This window comes from Tursiops truncatus, chromosome 15 (genome assembly GCF_011762595.2).
Source record: "Tursiops truncatus isolate mTurTru1 chromosome 15, mTurTru1.mat.Y, whole genome shotgun sequence".
In the NCBI taxonomy this organism is placed as follows: Eukaryota; Metazoa; Chordata; class Mammalia; order Artiodactyla; family Delphinidae; genus Tursiops; species Tursiops truncatus.
In genome coordinates, this window is record NC_047048.1 from 3,116,798 (window position 1) to 3,133,031 (window position 16,234).

At 62.0% G+C, this 16,234-nt stretch overlaps 1 protein-coding gene across 1 annotated transcript in view; it reads left to right on the forward strand.

Annotated features, from left to right (window-relative positions):
• The window catches only part of SDK1 (sidekick cell adhesion molecule 1), an 822,147-nt gene that overhangs the window by 757,493 nt on the left and 48,420 nt on the right, over positions 1-16,234 (forward strand). Inside the window, exons 33-35 of the mRNA XM_073791836.1 lie at positions 289-424; positions 1,674-1,733; positions 3,750-3,851. Coding sequence (XP_073647937.1) covers positions 289-424; positions 1,674-1,733; positions 3,750-3,851 — 298 coding nt within the window. The remainder of the gene's footprint in view (positions 1-288; positions 425-1,673; positions 1,734-3,749; positions 3,852-16,234) is intronic.

A 16,234-nucleotide genomic window follows, 5' to 3' on the forward strand; every position in this document is an offset into this window, starting at 1 on the left:
AGCGTCCTCGCCCGCCTGTGACCTGGGCCGTGGTCTCCGGCCTCAGCCCTGGGGCTCGGGGGTTTGGGCTGGACGTGGATGAGACGCCCGTGCCGCACTCCGGCCCCAGGAGCCCCAGGCTGCAGGGAGACAGCCGCAGAGCAGGCTCTGTCCCCAAGTTCCGTCATCAGTGTGACACCTGCCTGTTTCCTCGCAAACAGCTGAGGGCCCTCCGTGTGGACTGGCGAATCCCGCCTAGCCAGGCGGCCACACGTGGATCCAGGTCCCCTGACTGTGGTGTCTTTGCAGCCCCCGAGGGACGAGAGCCTGAACGGCCTCCTGCAGGGTTACAGGATCTACTACCGGGAGCTAGAGTACGAGGCGGCCTCGGCCACTGAGTCCAAGACGCTCAAGACCCCCTCCGCTCTGCGGGCCGAGCTCACAGGTGAGCCCTCTCCTCCCCCTGCACGGGCCGGCAGCAGGGAGGTTCCTGTGACCACGGTGCATCCGCCCCCCAGGCCTGGGCCTCGGGGGCTGGAGGAGGTGCGGCTCTGCCCCCTCCCACCGCCGGTGCGCACGGCCAGGGCGTGGCGAGGTGCCGTGAGCAGAGGCCCCCGGCCGCTGGGGGACCGGGGAGGCTGCCCGGAGGAGGATCCATCTGCGGTGACTGTCGGGGTAAAAGGGTGTCACCGAGGATGTGACGGGAAGCGGGGTACGCAGGGCCCAGCACAGCTCGGTGCGGGTAGGCAAGCAGGGCGGCAGGGGCTCGGGTGGGCCAGGGGTCAGCCGGCCAGCACAGGGCGTGTGCCGCGCGGGGCCGCCCCGAGTGGAGCAGGTTTGGGGTGCGCCGGGGCGGCTGCAGGGAGCCCCGGCTTCTGTCCCGGCTCATCTGTCTGCTCGCCTGCACCCCGCCAGACCCCTCCGCAGACCCTGGCAGTCCTTCCAGCAGCCGTTGAGGAAGCTCTGGAGCCGCTGGGCAGGCGCCGCGCTCCCCGCTCCTCTCTTCCTGGCGTCCCACACACCGTCAGAGGACATACTTGAGCCTTAACCCCTGCGCGCCGGCGTCGGGGCGGCCGGCCGGGGAGCCGGGGCCTGCTCTGCCGGGGCCTGCTCGGGCCCCGCGTCTCGGCGAGGCTCACGCGTGCTATGGGCAGCTCCCGTGCTCCCTCCCCAGCCCACCTTCTGGGGCCTCGGGGCTGCAGCTCGGCCCCGGCCCCGCCAGGAGGACTGGCTCAGTCGTGAGCCCCAGTGTCAGCGTCACCCTGGGTGTCCCTTGCTGATGTCCAGACCGCAGCGAGCGTCTCCCTGGGCTGTGTCACAAAGTCACATCCGTGGAATGAGAGGGTGCGGTGGGGTCTGCTCGTCCCCTTCAGCCCGGGGCTCTGAGCGCAGGTAGCCCGACGAGGCGTTGCCCGGGAGACGCCGACCTCCATCTCCCCCTGTGCTGCTTCCGCTACCTTGCGCCAGATGCGAACTTGAGCCGTTTAACCTGAGGGGTGAGCACACGCCACCCCCTCGCGGGCCGGGGGGCCTCGCAGGTTCTCCAGGCAGCGCGGGGGCCCCGGCGAGCGGACCCCACCATGCGGGGGGTGGAGAGACTTCCGGGCCAGGCCCCGGCTCCACGCCCGCAGCCCGTCGCGCGAGAGCTGCTCCCTGTGCGCTGACCGCCTTTCTGCTCTGCTTGCCCCTAACAGCCCAGAGCAGCTTCCAGAGCGTGAACAGCAGCTCCACGTTAACGACATACGAGCTGATACGTAAGTGGCAGCGCCCTCAGCGGGAGCCGTGTGGCGGCGTGACCGCGAGCTGCCAGGCAGCGCCGCGTGGCCTCTCAGGGGCCCAGTGGAAGCAGCTTGGATTCGAGGCTCTCGTTTCTGGGGTTCCCCCTCAAACGCTGCTTCGCAGTATGCCGGAACCACCAGGGAGACAGGAAAGGAAACTTCTAGAAGCAGAGGCTGGGAGTGCGGGGTACCGGCAGCTGGTCTTCGAGTTTGGGACAGGAGGAAAGGCAGAGTGGGCAGATCTCCTCTCTGGCTCCTTGGACGTAGTTTTCAAGCCCCTTTCTTGTTGTGGTAAAATACACGTAACACACGATTGCCGTCTTCACCATTTTTAAGGGTCCGGTTCGGGGGCATTAAGCGCATTCACACTGTCGGGCAACCATCCCCACCGTCCGCCTCCAGAACTTTCTCATCTTCCCAGACAGACTCTGTCCCCGTGAAACACGGACGCCCCGTCCCCTCCCCCAGCCCTGGCCCCCACCCCCTACTTTCCATCTCTGTGACCCTGGCTCCTCCGGGGGGGACCTCACAGAAGTGAAATCGCACAGCGTTGGTCCCTCTGTGTCTGCTAGGTTCGCTTCTAGTTTCATCCGTGCTGTAGCGTCGGGGTCTCCTTCCTTCTCGAGGCTGAGGGACCGTCCACCGCATGCACACACCCCATTTATTTATCCACCCGCCCTCCATTCCTCTTTAACCAAACTGCTTCCCCTCGGATTCCTGTCTGGGGGTGGGTTTCAGCAACCAAGTGCAAGGCTAAGGGGCCCCAATGCGACTCACTTCAGCACAGAGAAGTGGCTGGATTAGAAAGAGGATAAGTGGGGGAGGGGGAGCCGGCCCTCCCCCGGCCCCAGGTGTGCGGGCACTGGCTGCCAGCCCGTGCCCTTTCATCCTGCCACCACCTGGGCCAGGTGACCAGCCTGGCAGCCGGGGCGGGGCTCACAGAGCTGTCCCACCTCCCCAGCGTCACCTCATCTGTCCATCTGTCGTGTGCTCGCTCACCCCCCCACCCACCGCCCCCTGGTTGTTTCTTTGTCTCTCTGCCAAGTCCCTCCTGGGCCGGGTGCTCCCCCAGATGTGACCTCCCCGAGCAGCCAGGTGAAGAGTCCAGTGCAGGCCTGGCCCCAGTGAGGAGGCTTCCCTCCCGGGGTCTCGTCCAGGCCCTCCAATCGTGGTTATGCGGTGCGGGAGGGGCGGCCCCGACCACGCAGCAGCGTCCACTCTGGTGTGGCTCCGTGGATTCCCGGGGCCACACGAGTCCCGGGGTTGAGACGAAGCCACGCTGTTCGTCTGGCAGCACGGCTGGCCCACGTGGACAGAACCTTGACCATGAAATGTACACATATCGGCAAACCGAGGCCTTTGAGTTTTAATGGCCACGTCCTGGGAAGAAAATGACATGTGAATCCAGGCCCCGTAGCCAGGCACGAGCTCTGTACTAGCCAACATGGTGAGAGCAGCTGGACTCTAAGCCAAAACATTCTGGAAGGTTCTCCCGTTGCGTGGCTTTCCCGAGGCCCCAGGTGCATGCCGGACCACCTGGGTGCATGGTTCCTGCAAATCGTGCCTCCCAGCGAGCGGCTAGCTCAGCAGAGGTGCCGCGGATCCGACCTCCAGGCCCCCCCTTGAAGGTGGTCAAGGTTCTGCCTGCCCTCCTGGGCCAGGGTCTCACTCCGTCGGTTCCTACGCTTACGGAGAGATTCTGGACCAAAAGGCAAGCCCGGGTCAGGCCCTGTATCCTAGCTTCTTTCCCTCAGAAGACGAGCCTGCTGCCGCCTTCCCCTGAGCGCAGGATGGGTTGCGTCTTTGCCTCACGAGTGTCACCAATGCCGGGACCGAGGGTGGCAGGCCCCTCGCAGACCTCTCTCTGCAAGAAAGAGCTCTTCCCCCGCGTCTTCTCAAGGGGCACTGGTCCCTCAGCGTGGCTCATGGAGGGAGTTTTCTAAGAAAGGGAGGGGGTCCCGCCAGCTGACCCCTGTCCCCTGGCCCTTGCAGATCTGAAGAAATACCGGCGCTATGAAGTGGTCATGACAGCCTACAACGTCGTCGGCGAGAGCCCGGCCAGCGCGCCCGTGGAGGTCTTCGTCGGCGAGGCCGGTAGGTCCCGCGTTTCCACCCCCAGCCCGGAGCTCAGGCGCCAGCAGCGTCCCCCTCGATGATGGTCATTTTGCTGGTGGGGCAGGAGGCTTCTGGTCATGGCTGGAAAGAGGCCGAGGGCTGGGTGTCCCGACGGGGACAGCGGCCAGGTCTTGCTTTTGAGATTCAGGGGTGTTTAACGTCTGGATTTATCAGGACCTGCTCTAGGGGAGCGATGCTGTCGCCTCCATGGGAACCTAGGTGTGCGGGAGCCTCCGTGTGTGGAGGGGGGATGTTTGTCAGCTGCCGTCTCTGGCTGGGCCCGGGCAGTGGCCCCGGCACTGAGTCAGGTCTCGAAAAGCCACGTGGATCCATGTTTGTACCCCTTTTAGGTAAGAGGTGACCCCTGGGTATGTTTCAAGGACCGTCCCTTCTGTGGGGCTAACCCACAGGGAGACGTCGTGTCCTGTGTGGAGGCCAGAGTGCGCCTGGCCCCAGCTGCCCTGCAGCGAGCTCTGCCGCCTGCCCTCTGGCCCACAGGGCGACCCCTCCCCCCGACGCCCACCGCCCCGCCGACGGCGACGGCCGTCTCCTCTGAGCCTGGCAGCTGGCCTGAGGGCTCTGCTCAGATCTGCTGGTGCGGAGTTGGGAGGGTGAAGTATTCTTGGAATCCCTCTGTGGACAGAGACCCAGGCTTGCCGGAGGACAGAGGGGTTCTGGTCACTCGGCCGGTGCACAGAACACATCAGGTGACCTTTTGCTATTTGGAGAGGTTATCGTCGTAAACCAATCAGCACTGAGGGCCTAACCTAGCAGGATTTTTCTGGAACGGTCCCACAGTATTTTCGTGTAAGCGAGGATAAACAAGTGCGCCACCAGGAGGTCGCGTCGGCCTCTACACAAAAGTCTGTCTGGGGGGAGGTGGAGGTTCCTTGGAGCAGGTGGGGCAGGGGCCAAGCGTTCCAGGAGGACATGGGCCTGGCCACAGAAGAGCCCACGCGGGCAGACGGGGGACGTGGCAGGGAGGGGACATTTCAGGGAGGGGACGTGGCACGTGCCATCCGTCAGAGCAGGAGCTCTGGGACCTCGCTGGGCATCAGTGCGGGCCTTCGTACCGCTGGGACCTCGCTGGGCATCAGTGAGGACCTTCGTACCGCTGGGTTGAGGGGCGCACGGCCGGCCAGCTGTGACCCGCAGAGCTGACCTGCCCACCGCCAGCCTGCACTCCAGGGAAAGGACCCAGCCTGTGGGGGCCCAGGCACTCCAGACAGGGCCTCAGGCCCAGGACCAGAGCAGACGTCCAGAGAACAGGGCTGGAGCCTGGACGGGAGACCCGGCCGGCACTGGGGCCGCAGCCAGCCAGCGGGCGACCGTGGGGTGTGCGCAGTTCCTGGGTCTTGTTTGTTGTTTGTTTGTTTTGTGGTAAAGCACAGTTAACGTGAAACGTGCCGACCTCATCACTGGCAAGCGTCCAGCTCAGGGGCGTGAAGCACATTCACCTGTTGTGTGGCCACTGCCCGCCGTCTCCTCTGGGGTCCTTTATCTTCCCAAACAGGAGCCCCTCGCCCATCAGCAGACCCTTCCCTCTCCCCTCCCCCCGCCCCGGACGGCCTCTAATTTACTTTCTGTCTGGGAATTTGCCTGGTCTAGGTACTTCCTAGGCGTGGACTCCCCACATTCGTCCTGTGCACCCGCCTTCTCTCACTCAGCGTGTTTTCTTGGTTCATCCGTGTTGTAGCAGGCGTCAGACTCTGTTCCTTCTCATGCAGTAGGCATGTCCACTGTGGGCAGACACCCCATTTTCTTTACCTGTGGGCCCATCAGTGGACACCTGGGTTGTTTCCACCTCTCGGGTTTGTGGTGGAGCTGCTGTGAACGCGGGTGGACCAGGTGTTTTTCCCAAGTGCTGAGCTGAGGCTGAGCCCGTGTGGCCTGGCCATGATGCAGGGCGCTGGCCGCTCCTGCCCCCTCCACGGGGGCCCCTCTGCCAACACACACCTGCTCCCATGCTGACTCTCCCCGGGGCGGGGGTCGCGGAGGGGGATGGAAGGAGGCTGTCCATCGGCTCTGCCACCGCGGCGTGGGCGGCAGCCTCCAAACAGACTCCATCAGGAACACGGAAAGCAGGGGCCGGGGCACAGAGGCGGGTGTTCCGCCCTCAGCGCGTTGCTCTGCCGTCTGTGTTTACGCTGCAGAGAATGTTCTGAAAGGAGGATTCCAGTACTTCCAGCGGGGCTGCCAGGTACCCTTTGCCCTCCCAGTCTCCGCCTCTCACAGCCCAAGGGCCCCTTATAATGGTTTCGTTCCGATGCTGAGCAGTGCTGCTAACCAGGCCTGCAGAAAATAAAGTTCGTTGGGGCCAATTTCCACTCACCTGGCCAGACGCTTCATCATGTCGCAAACTGGTCGGCATGAAACACTCAGACTTGTGTGAAAACAGCCTGGAAACAACACGGTTTCCCGAGTTAGACTGCCCTGAGCCTCTGAGTGTCGGCTCGGCCGGTTTCCGGCTGTGTGATGTGGGGCCAGTTACTTCACCTCTCTGAGCCCTGGCCCTGAGGACCGTGGTGCAGAGGGGAAAGCTGTGGGCTAGGAGTGAGGAGACTGGGGTCCTTCTCCCAACTCTGCCCCCAACTTGCCTGTCCCACCTGCAGGATAAATGTCCAGGACACGCCTGGACTGGTCAGTCAGTAAGTCGTGAGTGAATGACTGAGACCCTGTGTGGTTACTGGATTGGTCTGGCCCATCTACAGAACAATGAGAGGTTGAGAGTTAATGATCTTTGGGTCCCCTCCAGTCCAAATATGTAATATTTAAATCCTTTTAACCTCAGAGAGAAGGCGTAATCTTTAGGAAATTTCTCATTGAGATTGATTTCTGAGTCCAGGCATTTCAAATTGGTAAAAATAATACATTAGTAAGGACTCCAGTTTGCAAGAGATAGAAACCCAAACAGCTTAAACTGAAAGAATCAATTATCAATTCACATAACAGAAGAGTTGAAGAGCCTGGGTACAGCTTCAGGCATGGCTGGATCCAGCACCCTAACAGGCTGGTCCCATGTCCCCTCTTGCTTGCACTGTCCTCTCAGCTCACTCCTGTCTGGGGCGGGCTCTTCATCAAGGTGGCCCTGTAGCTTCAGGCAGCAGAAAGAGAGTTTCCTTTTTCTACGGTGCCTCCAGTGGCAGTCCACTGGCCCCCGTTAGCCTGCCTTACACGCCCATCTGCTGCAGCCAATGGCCTGAGGTCCCAAAGCCAGGGGATGATGTCATCTCTACCTGGACCACATGGACCGAATGGGAGGCAGGATCTCCAGATCCCCAGGGGAGATCTGGATGCTGCAGCCAGAAGGGGACTGGGTGTTTGCTCAGCTGTCAGTGCGGCACTCATGGCAGAGTTTTCCAAGGGGCCAGAGCTGCTTCTGGGAGATGTGTCTGTGGGTTCCTCAGCAGGACTGCTGTGCCAGTCACCCCCGCCCCCGCCCCTGTGAAACCTCCAGGCCCAGCTCTGTGTTCTCGGGGTTCTACAGCTGAAAGGAGCCCATATCCTGGCCTTCAGGACACTTACTACTGGAGGACAGGCCCCACCTTCAGGATAAGGCTGCCTTCCTGCCTGGGACACGTCTGTGTTTCCAGACCTCCGAGACTGCTCCCCCGGAACATACGCCATCCCACCCACACCGCGCTGCATCTGCCCGGAACCCCTGCTCTTCACTCCAGTCCCTGGAAGACCCTCCAATCTTCCGCTCAGCCCACCTTTAAGGCCAGCCCCTCAAGGCCTGGCTGCCCTGTCCCCGGCCTGGGCAGAACTAGGGACCCCTCTGCTCCGGAACACGCCGCCCGTTCTGCTCTCTGCACCTCCTGTCTGTGATGCAAAGACGCCTCTGATTCACCCCAGTGTCCAGGGTGCTCGGGGCTTCCTGGTTGCCTGGAGCACTGCAAACACTGTAATGTTGGGGGAGTGAAGGTGGGGGAGAGCAGATTTGGACAGGAAGGAGGGGAGCCACGCAGGCTGCTGCACCCCCCGGGGCCCAGGGAGGGGAGGGGAGACCCCTGAGGGAGGAGACCCCCCGGGGCCCGGGGAGGTAAGGGGAGACCCCAGAGGGAGGAGACCCCTGGAGCCCGGGGAGGTGAGGGGAGACCCCAGAGGGAGGAGACCCCCGGGGCCCAGGGAGGTGAGGGGAGACCCCCCGAGGGAGGAGACCCCCGAGGGAGGAGACCCCCAGGGCCCAGGGAGGTGAGGGGAGACCCCAGAGGGAGGAGACCCCCGGGGCCCAGGGAGGTGAGGGGAGACCCCAGAGGGAGGAGACCTCCTGGGGCCCGGGGAGGTGAGGGGAGACCCCAGAGGGAGGAAACCCCAGAGGGTAGGAGACCCCCGGGGCCCGGGGAGGTGAGGGGAGACCCCAGAGGGAGGGCTCCTGCTCGGGGCGCCTACAGCCCCAGCTCCCGCCTGCCCTGCAGCCTCTGTCCTTTCAGGGGGCCTGGTGGCTGAGAATCCCCAGGGGCTCTGACACCACGAGGGGCCCTGACAGCAGCAGAGCAGACCCAGCCCCTCCTAACAAAGCCTGAGGCTCTGACCTGACGCCCATACGCACCTGACGTTCACAGACTGTTGCGGGACCAGGGCTGTGGGTCTGGGGTGTAGGGAGGGGGAGCTCCGCACAGCCCAGCAAAGCGTGCGTGGGCTCCGCGGCCCGGTGTGCGGCCGCGTGGCTGCGTCGGGCTCCAGCTCTCACTGGACACATGGGAAGAGGGGTCCAGGGGCCCCCTGGACGGCGGGCTGCTAGTGGGGGTGCCTGTGTGCGAGCCTCACAGGGAAACAGCCTCGCTCCAGAGGGGGAGACCCAGGCCAGTCTCGGCCATCACCTTCCTGCCGTGGGAAGTCACCATCACAAAGGTCCCCATGCAGGGACTTTGGCATTGCGCCGACCTGTCTCTCCCTTTGCATCTCTTGCTGGAGTCGGTGGGTCCTTCGGTGCAGGTCTGAGCCACAGCCTGCAGTTTCCTTGTGTTGTTCTGTGATCCCGGATGTCCCAACAGCTCAGCCCTGATTAGACCCGGGGCCGAGGTCCGCCCTGTCCCTGAGACCCAACAGGAGGAAGAACGTTGTCGGTTCTGCAGTGAAGGAGCCAGGGCTCGCTCTGCGTCCAGTGGGCCGTGCCCGTGAAAGCTCAGGTCGGCGGTGGAGCGTCTGCAGCCCCCGACCCGGGGCCACGGGGCCCGGAGGTGGAGTGGGTGCAGAGTTCGCCCGTCCCCTCGCCGTGCCGGGGAGAATAGCAAGATACCGCTGGGCCTTTGCCGCCCCTCCGGGCTCTCTCCCCTGCACCCCTGACCCCAGGATGCCTGCTCTGAGGCCCGCGTGGGGAAGGAGACATCGAGCCCAGCGTCCGCGTTGGTTTTCAAGCGCCCTGCAAGCGCAGTGGGGGCGGGGTAACAGGAGCAGATGCGCTGAGAACTCGGGGTGCCCCCGGGACTAGGCCAGTAGAGCAGTCAGCCGCGGCCCGGGGGGCGGGGAAGAGGGAAAGCGGCCGGCCCTGCGAGCGCCTCGTTAACGCTGGGACAGAGGGCGGGGCAGGGCCCCCCGGGGTGAGCGGGCCCCCAGGCCCCTCCTCTGGAGCCACCCTCCACCCGTCCTCCATGCCCCGCTGGACTGACCCTTCCTGGGCCCGAACCCCATCCCGTCGCTTTTCCGGTTCCTCCCCTCAGTGCATCCCCGTGTCTGTAGGGAAGCACGATGTGCTCCCGAGAGGGGCCCATGGGAGCCTCCGGCCCCGCCCCAGTCTGCTCCTCAGCAGCACCTCAGCTGCACCAGGCCCACCCTGCGTTCTTCCCGCCACGGTGGGGTCAGCCCCTCCCCCAAACCCGGGCATCGCTCTCACGCTCCCCGGGCTCCCCACGTCGCCCTGCCTGGGTTCCGGCCTTCCCTAGCAGGCACGGGAGCCCAGGAAGCACTGGTAGAGAAATGACACTATTCATAACTTTATTTCCGTCAATGTAGGAAGGTTATAGAGAACATTCTAACGCGTAGCTCTTTACTTGGAAAGGATCGCAAACGCCACACCATTCGGAGTCCACGTCCTCGGCCGCAGCCTCCAGAGAACCCCGCGGTTCACCCGGCCGGTGGCTCGCAGCCCACCCCTCGCTAGGCCCCTGAAGGCGGGGAGACCCCAGTCCTGCCCTGGACGAGGGCGCCCTCCGGGCAGAAGGGAAGTGGCCTCCCATGGGTCCTGGAAGGGGCTGAGGCCATGCAGGGTCAAGCCACACGGGGCGGGCCTCTGAGTGTCACAGAGCTCGGGGTGGACAGGATCGGGGCTGCAGCTGAGCTTCGCAGGCAGAGTGGACGCTGGATCGTCCACACCAAGGAGGCACCGCCTCCATGTGGGCAGCTAGGGAGACGGCCACCCAGGGTCGGGTATTGACGCCGCCCGCTGGGCTCCAGATGTGCCGTGACCCCGTGTCTCACCCCAAACACTGGCCCAGCTCTTGCCTCTCCTTCCCAGTCAAGCTCTTCGTGAGAGAACCTGCTTGCTTTCGTTTGTCTTATGTTGTTTAACTTGGGGAAATGAGGGAAGTTTCAAGTAGACAGACTAGGACACAGAGGCTGAGCGCTCGACCACCAGGCACCACGACCATCTTCCCCCGTCTCGCCACCCACCTGCGTCTCTGCTCCCCTGTTCTCAGACACGTGTCTGGCCCTTTATGGAAAGCTTCCCAACTCTGCCCTTGGAAAGTAACTTGGGCCCTAGAGTCAAAAGACCCAAGTTCAAATCCAGTCCGTCCTGGGACAAGTGACTTAACTCCTCTAAGCCTCAGTTTTCTAAGGGGGAAAATGAGAATAAGATCCTCTCCCTACAGCTTGAATTTTGTGGATACAAACCACGTGGGATGCAGTTGGTTAATTAGGGACCGTGAATTGTGTACAAACCACGTGGGATGCAGTTGGTTAATTAGGGGCCGTGAGTTGCGTTATGTGGACCAGGTCGGCTACAATACGGTCGTGGTCTGTCAGGACCTGGATCTTGCCGTGATGGGAAACTCACTCTACAGGCAAAGACGAAAAACAGAAAACCCACCACAGTCGCAAGCAACGTAGCTGGTTTGCTTGAGCGGCTTCTAATTTTGCGTCTCGCGACAGCGGTAGCAGTGATGAAGCTGATAAGATGGTGTGAGCGGTGGTGATGATGGGAAAGCAAAGGTCATTGCTGGATGAAACCAAATGCTGGATTTGCTCGCCACTAACCTTTATCACAGAAACATCTGTAGGAAAAATGTGCTTGTTCTTATGAGTCTGGAGCTCTCTGGCCTCCACCTCCTTTCAGATTGAAACCACTGTTTTTTTTTAAATACCCTTTGGACACTCGGAGTCCTAGGGCTGCCGCTGCCTGGTCCGCAGCTGGAGCACCCCTAATTCTGTCCACACGTGTGAACGTGCTCTGTCAGAGCTAAGAGCCCTCGTTAACTCACCCCGTCCTTGGTCCGAGGCACCTGTAATCAGAACCGCTCCAGCTCCTGCACTGCTCCAGAGCTCTGCAGTTCTGCCAGGATGTCCAGCAGTGGAAAGGCCGGGAGCTTACCCTAGATTTCCTGTGCAAACTCATGGGGCCAAGGCCACAGCTGGGTCTGGGCTGGTTAAGAGGACATGTTGACCTTAACAGAGGGTGTTTCGCTGGAGCACCGTGAAATCCTGCATTTACAACAGGGGCCGCACCAAACTCCAGCCAGCCTCTGGCAGCCCAGAGCATGCAGTCTGGCCTTGAGCTGGGTGCTTTCCCTGAGGAGCTCGCATTGGTCAGGGTGTATTAGTCATCTGCTGCTGGGTAACAAATTGTCCCAACGTAGCGGCTCAGACAGCACACACCTGCTACCTCGCAGAGTCTGTGGGTCAGGAATCCAGGCTCAACTTAGCTGGGTCCTCTACCTTGGGCTCTCACAAGGTGTCGCCAGGCCTGCAGCGCTGTCCAAGGGCTTGACCAGGGAGGGCCCCTTTCTGAGCTCACGGGTGCTTGTGCACAGGACCCCGTTTCCTGGGCTGATGGGCAGAGGCCTCCCCGAGGTCCTCGCCTGGCCACCTCTCCGTGGAGCGTCACCATACGGGCTGGCTTCCTTAGAGGGAGCTGGGGGGGGGGGGGCGAGAGGAGCCAGGAGGGAGCACCAGCAGGAGGGGCAGCTCAGGCTCCCTGACCTGCCTGCAGGAGACTGCCCACCCCACCGCGTCTGCCATATCCTATGTGTCAGAAGGATCGCGTGAGGCTGTGAGCACCAGGAGTGGGGTCCCTGGAGCTGCGACCAGGATCCATGGTGACACACCTGGGCTGCTCTCGGTTCATATGGGAACCACCAGGGAGACGGACATCTACACGCGTCAGCATGTGGTGACTCGATTACCTACCGTCTCTACAGGGACAGAGCCCGCACAGAGCAGTGCCCTAGGTGCCCAGCGCCCAGATAAGCCCTCGGGCGATTATCAGGACAGAGAAGTCACCTCGGGGACGAGCTTGGGGCCACCACGTCCCCCTGGCCGGGCCTTGCTCTGCTCTCACGCCACCCATTTCGTTTCAGCTCGAAAACCCTTTACGTCTGGTATTTTCTCCAATCTTACGAACAATGGAACTGCAGCGCAGAGATTGAGCAGGTCCCAAGTCCCACCAGCTGAGCCCAGACCTTAAACTCGCCAGCCAGGGCTCCTTCCACAGCCTCCCAGCTATGTTTTCTGTAGCCTGGAGTACATGGCATTGAGTTTTTTGAAAATAGTTTTTGTGACCAGTTTGCTGACTCTTCTTGCTAAGCTTCCTTGGAGTTGTTTTTGGTCCTGGCTCAGCAGTGAGGTGATGGACGACAGGCTGGGGGCCGGAGCTCGGAGGGGAGGACGGCAGCAGCGGGGAGACGTGCTGGTCCGAGGGGGCTGCTCCAGGAACCCAGGCACGGCACGTGGGGCCGAATTCCCTGCCCCCACTACCCATCCCCCCCACCCACTACCCCTGCCCCGGCCCCAGGAATTCCCCTGGGAGGGAGGGAGGGAGCGAGGCTCAGAGCCAGGCTGCCTGGGTTTGTACGGCCAGATCCACAGGGTTGCTGAGTGTGTGGCCTCGGACAGGTTCCCGGATCTCTCTGGGCCTTAGTGTTTCCATCTGTGTAATGGGCAGTGACTTGTACCCACCTCCCCAGGTTATGAGGATGAAGTGAGGCCAGATGAAGGGTTTGCAAGAGATGCCTGAGCCCCTGGTATGAAGGGCGCACCGTCGATACCGGCCTCAGCGCTGTTCACACCCCACTGACGGGTCCCTGCGTTAACCGGAAGTTAAAGCAGACGTTAGCACCACTGTATTTGTCTCCACGAGTCCTGGGGGTGCTGGAGAAGTGGGGGCTGTCGGTTGAGAGAAGGGTGGTGCGTGTCCCTCACGTGCGTTACAGATTTATCAGATATGATCTCACCTTGTCTGTCGTAAGCTCTGTTAAAAATTACTTTGTAATGTCAGTGGAAATGCTCATTTACGGGCCTGAGTTCCTGCGGGCGGGGCTCACAGCTGCCCGGCGTCCTGGGTGACTGGGCATTGGACGTCCCGTTTGGTGGCAGCAGTGACTCACGGCCTTCTTCTGGAGGAGGGGCTGCACGCCTGCCCGGACGTGGCTCCTTCCTGGATCCTAGCGATCTGCCCCTCCTTCCTTCCTGGGCCGAGTCGCTGCTTGTCCCTCGGGGCCGAAGCCCCGCCACCCATGCAAACCTCCTTTATGGACTGAGGGGGCCCAGAGGCCACACAGTTACCCACACCTGGAGTCCCTCCCCGCCGGTTATCCCTGCTTAGGGGAACAGATGTGTTGGCAAAGTTTGCTGAGAAGGTGAAAATACATTCGAGAATTGTTTCCTACTCACTTTTTTTTTTTTTTTTTTTTTTGTGGTACGCAGGCCTCTCACTGTTTTTGCCTCTCCCGTTGTGGAGCACAGGCTCCGGACGCGCAGGCTCAGCGGCCATGGCTCACGGGCCCAGCCGCTCCGCGGCATGTGGGATCTTCCCGGACCAGGGCACGAACCCATGTCCCCTGCATCGGCAGGTGGACTCTCAACCACTGCGCCACCAGGGAAGCCCCTCCTACTCATTTTGACAGGAAATGAGAAACAGTGTTTGACCAGAGAAATATTGGTGTAATTAAAGTGAACTGATGAATGTACAATTTTTGAAAGATCACGTAAAGAAATTCTTATTTCCTTATATTAAAACATTAACAGTGATCCTCAGATTATCAGTTAAAAACTTGCTCTACCCAAGTAATAAATCACGGGCTTACAAAGAGGGAAAGTCAAAACCGAGCATGGTCTGGCCTGGTCCAGCAGCAGCAGTTCCAGCCCCCAGACGCCCGTCAGTCGTGACGCCGGCAGCCGCCCCGCCCCGCAGCTCTCCACTGCTCCATCCCCGCCTCCCCGGCCCACGGCCCCGTGTGAAATCCCCCCCATTCCTGAAGAGCCAGCTGGGTGTTCTGTTTCCAGGAAGGCCCCACGTCCCCCAGCCACAGCGGTAACCCGTCGTGGCCCTTTGACCCTGTCCTCACTTTCTGCCTGGTGCTGTGACTGCTGTGAATTATGTCTCCTGTTGAACCTGTCCTGCCCATCCTCGTGTCCACTCGCCCCGCAAGCTAAGCCGAGGGCCTGGTTGATGTCCAGGAAAACGTCAGCGAAGTTGCTCCGTGGCGACAAATCACCCCCAAGTCTCGGCGCCTGAAACGCCCCGTGTTTCCTCTCACGCGTCCCTGTCCTTCACGGTCAGCTACGTCTCTTGTGCTCCCAGACACAGATGGGGATCTGGGGGCCCCGCTGGGCTGGGGGTGGGGAGAGGTCGGCGCCGTGGAACGCTCTGGAAGCTCCTGCTGGGAAGTGCCCTGCATGTAACTACTGCTCCCCCGTCGTCGGCCAGGCCGGTGTCGGAGGCATGCAGCTCCCTCGGGGGGGACTCTGCAGGGTGGGTGGGCGCCCCCCGCCGCGCCACGGGGGCAGAGTGAGCGGGCGAGCGGGGGCCGGATGGTGAACGGTCCCAGCCGAGCCACTGACAAGCCCCTGCCCTCCAGCTTCGGCTGTTTACCAAATGCCTTTGAGGCGTTGTTTCCTCTCCTTGCCGTGGTTCAGCACATGGGTGCCTGTCCAGCTGCCTCCCTGGAGCAGAGGTTCTGAAAAGTTGACGTGGGGGGCCCCGATGAGCCCACGGCCGCCCAGGGTCTGCGGGACGCAGAGCCAGCAGCCCGTGGGCCAATGCTTCCTGTCAGCAGGAAGTCTGCACCGGGTCAGGGCAGCCACCGTGTATCCCTGATGCCTGGTGGCCACGTCGGGGCCGAGCGAGCCAGCCAAAGTGCTGCCCTCGCTGCTCCGTGGGTCCCGCCCGCCGAGTCCAGCCCACAGCACCCAGCTGTGCAGGGCCTCTCCCAGCGCTCAGCCAGAATCCCAGAAGATTCCAGAAATCGCTGGGATTCCACTACTGCTGTCAGGTGCAAGGAGCCCCCAGAAGTCCAGGAAGCTTCTCTATCACTGCCCTGCCCGGACCTCTCTCCGGGGCTGGGGTGGCGGGAGCGATCCCTCAAGGCCGGTGGGTGACAGCTGTGGGAAAGCGTCGTCTGCCTGGGCCGAGACGCCGGATGGAGAGAATCTCCGCTCTGTGCCCTAACCCTGCACCCGCCCTCCAGCGCTGTCCGTGGGCCATCTGCGTATCAGCAAACGCCAGGGACTGCCAGGCCAGGCCAGCGTGCTTTTAAAAACGAATTTCATGCATTTTAACACAGCATTCTGAGCCGATGTTCGCGAGCGCCGTACTCCACAAATGCTAAGGTTGGAGAACAAGGGGCTCGCGATCCACCAGACGCTCCATCGGTTTCCAAACTGAGCACCTTCCTGACAGGAAAGGATTGCGCTGGGGGTGTAGACAGACGGCCTTCCTGCACGTCAGGGGCTCCCGTCAGGGTGGAGACCCTGAGGATCTCAGGAACCAGAAAAATAAGTCCTGAAACTGGCGTGCTCCGCTCGGTGTTCACCTGGGTTTCTCCCTCCCCTGCTGTGTTAGCATCACAAGAGGCCTTGTCACCTGCAGCATTCTTTTGGCAGGAAGGGGCTGTGCTGTAGGACAGCTGGGGGGCATGGAGACAGCTCAGCCTGGGGACAGCAGCGCCTGGGGCTCAGCTGCCCAGGACGGCACCGGGGGTGGCGGTGGAGGGAGGCTTTGTCCAGCCCGTGTCGACCCCAGAGCCGTCGTGGGCCCTGGGCTTGGCTGTGCTTGGAGAGGGAAACTTGGGGGACTGGGGCGGCCACGCACAGATGGTCCTAACCCGCCACCAGGGTAATGTGCTCCATTTTGCCTTTCGCGTTTTAATCGTACGACAGTAGTTTTGTGATAGAGTCGCCCATGGCAAACACGCAGAAGACATTAA